This window comes from Hyperolius riggenbachi, chromosome 5, assembly GCF_040937935.1.
Source record: "Hyperolius riggenbachi isolate aHypRig1 chromosome 5, aHypRig1.pri, whole genome shotgun sequence".
NCBI lineage: Eukaryota > Metazoa > Chordata > Amphibia > Anura > Hyperoliidae > Hyperolius > Hyperolius riggenbachi.
The window spans coordinates 283,178,289-283,188,253 of NC_090650.1; the positions used below are offsets into that span (position 1 = coordinate 283,178,289).

The 9,965-nt window shown below is 43.0% G+C and overlaps 1 protein-coding gene across 3 annotated transcripts in view; it reads left to right on the plus strand.

Moving 5' to 3' along the window:
* The window catches only part of LOC137518763 (biogenesis of lysosome-related organelles complex 1 subunit 4-like), a 34,575-nt gene extending 25,854 nt beyond the window's left edge, over positions 1 to 8,721 (plus strand). For 2 of the 3 annotated variants that reach the window (XM_068237006.1, XM_068237004.1), the window contains 2 exons: positions 1,619 to 1,759; positions 8,420 to 8,721. In XM_068237006.1, coding sequence (XP_068093107.1) covers positions 1,619 to 1,759; positions 8,420 to 8,509 — 231 coding nt within the window. In that variant the 3' untranslated portion in view covers positions 8,510 to 8,721. Of the gene's footprint in view, positions 1 to 1,618; positions 1,760 to 3,528; positions 3,603 to 8,419 lie in introns of those variants that run through there. The other variant, XM_068237005.1, reaches the window with a different exon arrangement.
* The last annotated feature ends 1,244 nt before the right edge of the window (positions 8,722 to 9,965 follow it).

The following is a 9,965-nucleotide window of genomic DNA, read 5'->3' on the forward strand; positions in this document are numbered from 1 at the left end:
CCATTTTATTGGAATTCCACGTGAAAGACCAATACAAAGTGGTGTACACGTGAGAAGTGGAACCAAAATCATACATCATTCCAAACATTTTTACAAATAAATAACTGCAAAGTGGGGTGTGCGCAATTATTCCGCCCCCTTTGGTCTGAGTGCAGTCAGTTGCCCATAGCCATTGCCTGATGAGTGCTAATGACTAAATAGAGTGCACCTGTGTGTAATCTAATGTCAGTACAAATACAGCTGCTCTGTGGCGGCCTCAGAGGTTGTCTAAGAGAATATTGGGAGCAACTACACCATGAAGTCTAAAGAACACACTAGACAGGTCAGGGATAAAGTTATTGAGAAATTAAAAAGCCTTGAACATCCCACGGAGCACTGTTCAAGCGATCATTCAGAAATGGAAGGCGTATGGCACAACTGTAAACCTACCAAGACAAGGCCGTCCACCTAAACTCACAGTCCGAACAAGGAGAGCGCTGATCAGAAATGTAGTCAAGAGGCCCATGGTGACTCTGGACGAGCTGCAGAGATCTACAGCTCAGGTGGGGGAATCTGTCCATAGGACAACTATTAGTCGTGCACTGCACAAAGTTGGCCTTTATGGAAGAGTGGCAAGAAGAAAGCCATTGTTAACAGAAAAGCATAAGACGTCCCGTTTGCAGTTTGTCACAAGCTATGTGGGGGACACAGCAAACATGTGGAAGAAGGTGCTCTGGTCAGAGGAGACCAAAATGGAACTTTTTGGCCAAAATGCAAAACGCTATGTGTGGCGGAAAACTAATGCTGCACATCACTCTGAACACACCATCCCCACTGTCAAATATGGTGGTGGCAGCATCATGCTCTGGGGTTGCTTCTCTTCAGCAGGGACAGGGAAGCTGGTCAGAGTTGATGGGAAGATGGATGGAGGATACAGGGCAATCTTGGAAGAAACCCTATTATAGTCTGCAAAAGACTTGAGACTGGGGTGGAGGTTCACCTTCCAGCAGGAGAACGACCCTCAACATAAAGCCAGGACAACAATGGAATGGTTTAAAACAAAACATATCCATGTGTTAGAATGGCCCAGTCAAAGTCCAGATCTAAATCCAATCCAATCTGTGGCAAGATCTGAAAACTGCTGTTCACAAACACTGTCCATTTAATCTGACTGAGCTGGAGCTGTTTTGCAAAGAAGAATGGGAAAGGATTTCAGTCTCTAGATGTGCAAATCTGGTAGAGACATACCCTAAAAGACTGGCAGCTGTAATTGCAGCAAAAGGTGGTTCTACAAAGCATTGACTCAGGGGGCTGAATAATTACGCACACCCCACTTTGCAGTTATTTTTTTATAAACATTTTTGGAATTATGTATGATTTTCGTTCCACTTCTCATGTGTACACCACTTTGTATTGGTCTTTCACGTGGAATTCCAATAAAATTGATTCATGTTTGTGGCAGTGATATGACAAAAAGTGGAAAACTTCAAGGGAGCTGAATACTTTTGCAAACCACTGTAAGCTAATTTTTTAGTCATTCCTCCAGAGTCAGAACAATACAGGCTTTTGCTAATTTTAACTTGAAATATGTTTTTAGAGGAGCATGAACATTCATTATGTGTTATCCATTTATGGACAGACCTTTGTGAAGAAGGTTGGAAGCGATGTTGCTCTCATGGAAGAACAGGTTACACAAGCTGAAACAAACCTAGGAACCTTTCCAAATCCTCTTAAGAAGATCTTCCAAAACCTGAGTTCTTCACCTCTCTTCTCTCCCACGGTAGGTATATCTTGGGGTATAAGGTGACTGGAAACTGGAAATCGTTCCTTTCATGCATCCATAAAGGATAACACCTATATTCTAATTTGATCCCCTTTACCAGAATTATGTTAACTTACTTTTACTTTCACTAGGCACCAGGCCCTCCTATAATAATGTTTTGATGGAACATAGGGGTGTATTCACTTAAGGCCCGGTTCACATTAGCGTTCGCTATCCGGATTTTCCGGATCTGATCCGGACAGCATACTGTACAAACGGAACGTACGTTCCGCATAGCAATGTAAAGTCTATGCGGACGTTCACACGTGTCCGTTCCGTACAGTACGGAGCCGGATCGGATCCGGACTCCGGACTCTTTTCCAACATGCGCTATTTTTTGGGTCCGGATCTCCGGCCCACCCACCCGGACCGGAGCCGGACCTGAGCCTGCCAGCACCATCAGGAACACAGAAACCAATGGGGAACGGAAGGCACAGAACACACTGCCTACAAAAACCTGACGTTCTACCCCACTTCCTATGCGTATGCAAGCGGCCATTTCGGATGGGGACACATGGGCCAAGCATGTCTGGACTGGAGCAGCAGTGACAGACGTACTGGAGCTGTTTGGCAGAATGTCGGAGGTGGAGGTGAGGCCTACAGCGGAGGAACCTGATTCTACAGGTGCACCAGGTGCACCTTCTGCTGACACCAACATTTTTTTTTTTTTAATTTCGCTATTTTTTTTGCCCACGGATCCGGATGGCAGCCTGATGCATGCCTGATACAAACGGACCGGATCCGGATCAAAACCGTACGGTTCTGATCAGGTCAGGATCCGGTCCGTTTATTTGCCAAAACGCAAGTCTGAACGGGGCCTAACTGTGGTGAATCGACCAACGTGCGTAAAGTCTTACGCATGACAAGTAAAGCGTAATGCAAATAGTTGGTAACACTGTCCAGTTCTGGCACTAGTCACTGCCTATTCAGTAAGCTGCAATCTTGCTGTGCCAGCCCCTTTGTATTCTGAACTATGGAAATCCTGCACTCCAGACACCAAGAGCAGCCACAGACACTGAAATCTAACTCTCTCTCACTGCAGCTTCTTGACAGTTGTTTAAATTTGAACCTCTTGCCCTCCCGCGGGATGAGAATCCACGTCCCTGGAAACTGCACTTGAGCTCCCAGGGACATAGATACTTGTCTCTTCCTGTTTTCAAGTGGCATGCGCCCCTGCAGGATCACGCGGTAGTACACAGATTGGAAAATGGGAACATATGCCAATCAATGTGTCTAATGTGTAAATGATCACGGTTGCAACAAGCAACAGTAACAGGTTTTTTTTTCCCTTGTCACCTTTTTTACTAAGTCCATTCGAGGACAGAAAAAGAATGGGGGGGGGGGGGGTCTTTTAATTTATAAGTTGACTGTCCTATCGGCTTCAGGGGCAGAACTAAACCCCATTTGTGTCCTGGAAAAAAACCAAAAAACTGTCAATTCCTGCTGAGTAGAATAGTACAGAGGCGCCAGTAGGATAAAATGGTGCTTCTTCTATATCAATATTAGTTTTATGTGGTCTCGTAGTGTAAAATCCACATAAAACTAATATTGATATAGAAGAAGCACCATTTGATTTTAACAGGATATTCCTTATTTATACCATGTGGATCACAACCATGACAGTTTCTATACATATGTTTAAGATCATTTTGAAAATACCATGTGTAAGACGATGATTTATTGCCACACACGTTCTGATTATCGCTTTGTATCTCTGTCGTTTTCAGTTGTTTGCTCCGGTTATTTATTGCCTGATGAAGCGGGATTTTGCCTGTGAAACGCGTTGCAACCTGTACTAGGAGTATGTGATTAAATTATCTTTGACCATAATAGACAGTACCATTGTCTGTTTTTTGGGATTTGCTGGTCCACCACCGCTTCCCGAAAAGTTTAAACATTTTAGTGTATTTTATCCTACTGGCGCCTCTGTACTATTCTACTCATCAAGAATCCACCCTTGGTGGAAGGGTGACACACCCTATTTTTCCTTCTATCCACAGAGAGCGACGTTTTAATCCTGAGTGGGGACAGGCTTGTTCTCCCCACCTGCCTTTACAGTGGTTGCCTTGGCGGTAACCCTGGTTTGTGAGTATAACACTTATACTTTTACATTCAATTCACCAATTCCAGTGCATACTACACTATATTGGGCTCTCGGTTCTTTGTTTTTACATGTCAATTCCTGCTGGCTGGAACGCATTGATTCAACATTCCAACCAGACAGAAGACTGTGTGGGGACATAATAATACAAAATACATTTCCTATTCTTATTACAAGCCCATTAACCCCTTATACCCCTCCTTGTCCCATATAATACACTTGTGGGAAAAAAGAAAAGGCAAAGCGGCGGAATTAAAAAAAAAAAAATACATGAATAGGGACTTTTCTTTTTAATTACAGTATATATGCAATGATGGTGTATTACTATTATTTTTTGCAAATAAGGGCTAGTATTTATTGTTGCAATACAGAGAGAAAACTAAAAACACAATGGAAAAGATGCAATTTTGTTTACAAATAAAATACTGTTGTACATTGTACTAGGGATGGGATTTAAACTTTGTAATAACTGGGACAAATGGACAAAAACAAAATCAGTTTTATCTACAGTAGAGTGCACATAAAAAAACAATGTAGATCGTTTAGGTGTGATAATCAATGATAAAGTTATTGGCGAATGAATGGAATCAACGCTGATATGTGAAAATTACAGTTTTTTAAGGGAAAAAAACCCTTAGGTACCATTAACACCTGGGTGTTTTTTTTTACCCGTGACTCGCTGATTGCCTGCGATCAGCAAAATGCAGATGCACAAGTAATCTTAGGGATTACTCTGACTACATCAATTTCGGTACATTTGCGATCGTTACCCATTGCAAACAGTCTGCATGCTGCATTTTCATGGCAATTGCATTGTATTCCTATTTACTAGTATGAGAAACGCAAATTGGAATTGCTGAAAAAGTAATGCAAATTCGCAATGCAACTGCTAGACGATTAAGAACGCGATTTGCGAGTGTGAACAGAGGTAAAGACTGGTTTTTAAGCTAAAGAGAGTGGGGTTTTTATCTTTTGTTTTCTTGTTTATCTTATCTATAAAAAACACCTTTCAGTACCTAGCAAATGAATCACCTTATGGATGCAAACATAGTTCACATTTCAGCGCTTCTCCCATTCATTCACCAATTACTTTAACCCCTTAAGGAGCAGAGACCGCTGGTACAATAACGACGGAATCCTGACAAATCGCCGCATATACCCGTCGCAACCGCCGTACATCGGGATCCTCAGGACATCCACTCTGTCGTTTGCCGGCAGAGTTATGTGAGCCGCTCAGGAGCCACTTTGGCTCCTGACCGTGTCTATCAATGTATGCCTATGGGAGTTGCTTACATTGATGGACACGGCCAGGAGTCAATTAACCACTTGCCGACCGCACACTCATACCGTGCGGCGGCAAAGTGGTAGCTGGAGGACCAGCGACGCACATCTGCGTCGCCAGGTGCCTCCCTAATTAATCAGGAAAGGCCGCTCGCGCGAGCGGCCATTTCCTGTTAGATCACGGAGCGGGTCTCCGTGAATAGCCTGCGAGCCGCTGATCGCGGCTCGCAGACTAAATGTAAGCGCAGGAGACATTTGTCTCCTTTGTTTACATTGTAAGGCAGACCTGCGATCCCCGGCCAATCAACGGCCGGGGATCGCTGCCATGTGACAGATGACAGCCTGCCACAGGCTGCACAGGACGGATAGCGTCCTGTGCAGCCCCGATCACCAGGGGTGAGAGGGAGGGGGGGAATTTCGCCGCGGAGGAGGGCTTTGAGGAGCAATCAGACCCCCCCTGCACATCATCCCCATAGGGGGGGCGATCTGATCGCTCTGCCTGCAACCTGATCTGTGCTGGGGGCTGCAGAGCCCACCCAGCACAGATCATAAAAAAAACATGCTGGTCCCTAAGGGGGGGTAAAGGCTGGGTCCTCAAGTGGTTAAATTGTCTCCTAACCGGCTCACAGGGCTCTGCCGTCATAGAGACAGGCAGAGCGAGTGAGTTGAGACGGGGATTTAGCGACAAGATCGGCGAAAATGGCGGATGCACGCTGCGGCTGTGATTGAAATCTATGCCCTGCCAGCCAGGTAACCACCAAAACAGGGCATAGATTTCAATCACCTCGGTCCTAAAATAGTTAACATTACTTATCACACCTAAATGTTCTATATCTTGGGTTTTTTTTTGTTTTTTTCCACAATTTAGGCTTTTTAAAGTGACTTTTTTGTAGTAATTGTTATTCTCCGTGCATTTTAAAGGGGGAAAAATATTTAAAAAAAAAAAAAAATACAGCTTCTCCATTTCCATCCACTACACTTTAAAACTAAAATGCTACCATTGATAAAACCCACGCATTGTATTTGCCATTTTATCCTGGTTATCCCAACATTTAAATTATGTCCTTAGTGCAATGTATGTATATATCATTTTGAAATAAAAGTATATTTTTTTCCTATATTGTGATTTTTTTTTTTGTTTGTTTTTTTATTGTACCCTAGCAATTATTGCAAGCCATTATTTGCAAAAACAGTAATATACCCTTATGGCATACATATTTTAACCACTTTACCACCACGGGTGCGTGTATCTACGCTCCTTTTAACATCCTTTCCCCACCAGGAGCGTAGATACACGCACCCCCCGCCGCTGACTGCGCTCCCGCACGCTCCTGCGCTTGTGCACGCCGCCAGCTGCTCGCCTGGAGTTCAATGAACGGGAAACCTGTTCCCGTTTGTTGATCTAACTCCCCGTAGCAATGATCGGCATGCTTCCGTGAGAAGCTGCACGATCATTGTGAAAAAAAATGTTTCCCAGCCTCAATGAACTTCCTGTAAGCGTACTTCCTGGTCGCATGAACAAAAAATTACTGTGGCCATCTTGTGGCCAAATAGTAAAACTACATTCAAAAACATTTTCCATATATAAATACATAGTTTTTATATAATAAATTAACTCATTACCTCCCGCACTCCCCAATTTGTTTTTTGGGGGTGGGGGGTAATAAAAAGATTTAAAAAAAAATCAGTTACCTTAGGGACTGAACTCTATAAAGTAACAGTGTTATACCCTCTTGACATAAATATTTAAAAACTAAGGGCTTGTAATTAGGGATGGACGCAAAACTGAAAAAAATGCACCTTTATTTCAAAATAAAATATTGGCGCCAAACATTGTGACAGCGACATCATTTAAACGGTGTAATAACCGGGACAAATGGGCAAATACATTTCATGGATTTTAATTAGAGTAGCATGCATTATTTAAAAACTATAATGGCCGAAAACGGAAAAATAATATTTTCCCACATGTTTTCCTATTTTCCCATTAAAACACATTTGGAATAAAATAATTATTGGCATAATGTCCCACCTAAAGAAAGCCTAATTGGTGGCAAAAAAAAACAAGAAATAGTTCATTTCATTGCGATAAGTAATGATAAAGTTATAGATGAATGAATGGAAGGAGCACTGAAAGGTGAAAATTGCTCTGGTGCTCCAGGGGTAAAACCCCTCAGTTGTGAAGTGGTTAAAAGCCCCTAAGGTACCAATTTATGTATTCTATTTTAAATTCACTTTTTACAAGCTTTTTATTTTGGTACAGAAAATAAAAAATGTTATTGCTTTCGATTCAGATTGTCACTAAAAATTTACAAGAAATAGCCCTCAACCCTAAAATACTGACCATTTTGACCAATCAGTGCTGCTTTAGGTGGGTCACGTGCACGATTGTCACAGGAACTGATGTATTTCCTGCATGTACTTTTAGAGAATGATCACTGTTATAGCAATAATTCTCACTAAACCGGCATGGATTTCCTGCTTCAGGATCGCACACGTGCGATAATGTATGGCACCCAGGAGGAGTGCATGGATGTCCCAGTGGCTATAGCAGCCACTGCCGCGGACTTGACTATTATGCTTAACTGCATTCTTTCAACTTTTCACTTCTGATGACCAGCATCATTGCATAAACTCCTAATGCTGGGAATACATGGTGCGTTTCCGCGGCTCAATTATGCCGCCGGATCCATTCCCGCTCGTCCCAGCGGGCGATTCTCTTTTCTTCCGCTCATTTTCCTTATCTTTTTCCATTGTCCTGCCCGCGGTATCGAGCGTGGAATCGATCCGGCGGATGATCGGACATGATCGAGCGGTACAAACTGTGTATTCCCAGCATAAGGGCTCTTTCACACTAAAGCTTTTTTTAACGTTTCAACGCAAAGTCGAAACTTTGCGTTGACCAAGGTCCATAGACTTCCATTTTACCTTTCACACCCGATGCTGCATTTCAATGCATTGCAGTACGATGCACCCGGGAGCATTTTATCGTCGAGAATCGGCATTTCCCCGTCGGGTTAATTAATTACTATTGCCACTACTCAGCGTCGCACCACAGCTTCCCAACGACATGCCGCAGCCTATTCAACGCGTGCAGGAGAACAGCTCCTGCACGCGTTGTTAATGTGAAAGAGGCCTAATACGTGTGTGTGAGTGCGCGTGTATGGGTGTTAGTATAAAACAGAAATATTGTCTTGAGTCATAACTGTTTCTGACATTTGACGTTCTTTGTTTAGAAAACAGCATCCTCTCCAAGGCCACAGCAAGTCCGATATGAATCCCCCACAATGTTTAAGACCGAAGATTACTTTCCTAGTAGCAGCTGATTAACACTGCAGTTATGCTATAGACGAAGTTCTGCATCTGGATTCATTGCCATGGACAATATGTCTGCACTTCTTTTCTTTTTTTTCTTTTTTTTTTTTTTTTTAAATTTCAGTTTGTAGTTAGACACTAATATCTTCCAAGTCTTCCAGCCAAGCTCTTTATAAAGCTATTTTTGTTATATAAATGTTTTCATACAGTACATACACACTTAGCTGGTTGCCTCTTTTTGGTGGAAACACACTATATTAGCAATTACAAACGAGAGCACACATTTCCCACTTTACATCGCTATGGAGATATTTGCTTTGTGTTTTAAATTCAGGGCTTAAAAAAAATGAGGAGGAATAGTAGATGTTAGTGCACACACCTTCCTCCTTGTAACAGGTGCCTGTAAAGTAAAAGCAAGTGCCTGTAAAGTAGCAAGTAAAAGTAGCACCGGAGATTTCTGCATAGCTGGTGGTGCCATAGACTGTAATAGGAATTACGGCTTAAACGGCGCTCGGACAGTAGTCTGACAGCACCCAAATTACTCTAAAAACTGCGTAATTTGACTGCCAGCAATAGCTGGAAGCTGAATTACGTATTTCCCCACTCTCCACAGCGACCTGGATGGGAAATAGTAATTAATGCCGCCAGGACTTTTGCAGGAGCAGGGTGGCTTAATTATAGGTACGTATCTCCCAAGCACAGGTGGATGTTCACAAAAGATCTGTTTTAACAATGGCCAGTATTTCAGCTTTTAAAACAAGTGTATTCCTTTATTCCTTAAAGGGAACCTTAACTCAAAAAAAAAAAACATGAGTTTCACTTACCTGGGGCATCTTCCAGCCCCCTGCAGCCATTCTGTGCCCTCGCGTGTCTCCTTGGGCTACATACATTTCCATGACTTTCTGTAAGAAAAGCAGCTCCAGCTCCTCACTTAGCAGCAACAATAGCACACAAGGCACATCATGGACATCATCAAAATATGGCGACAGACACTGGCCAAGATTTTGTTTCGGGTTATCGCTGCCTGTATTCAAGCCAATGAGCGCACTCAAACGTCGGCCAAAAGCGGTTTGGGGTTATAACCATCAATGCGTGCACTCAAACACTCTGGCCAAATGTGGCTTTGAGCTATTAACCACCCTGGCTTTCTATTAAATGCGCCAGGGTGGCGGTGCAGCAGTATTTTTTTTTTTTTTCTAAATCATGTAGCTAGCCTAGTGCTGGCTAGCTATGGGCGGCGATTGTCCTAAACACGCAGCTAGCAAAGTGCTAACTGCGTGTTTTAAAGAAAAAAAATGAAGAAAATCGGCCCACCAGGGCCTGAGCGGCGCCCTTTGGCGGTTATGGACGAGCTAAGCTCGTCCATACCACCAAGGAGGTTAAAACACATCTTCAAGCCAATGAGTGAACTCAAACCCCAGGTAAGAGCTGTTTATGAACAGTTCTTGGATGGTGTTTGTTGCCATG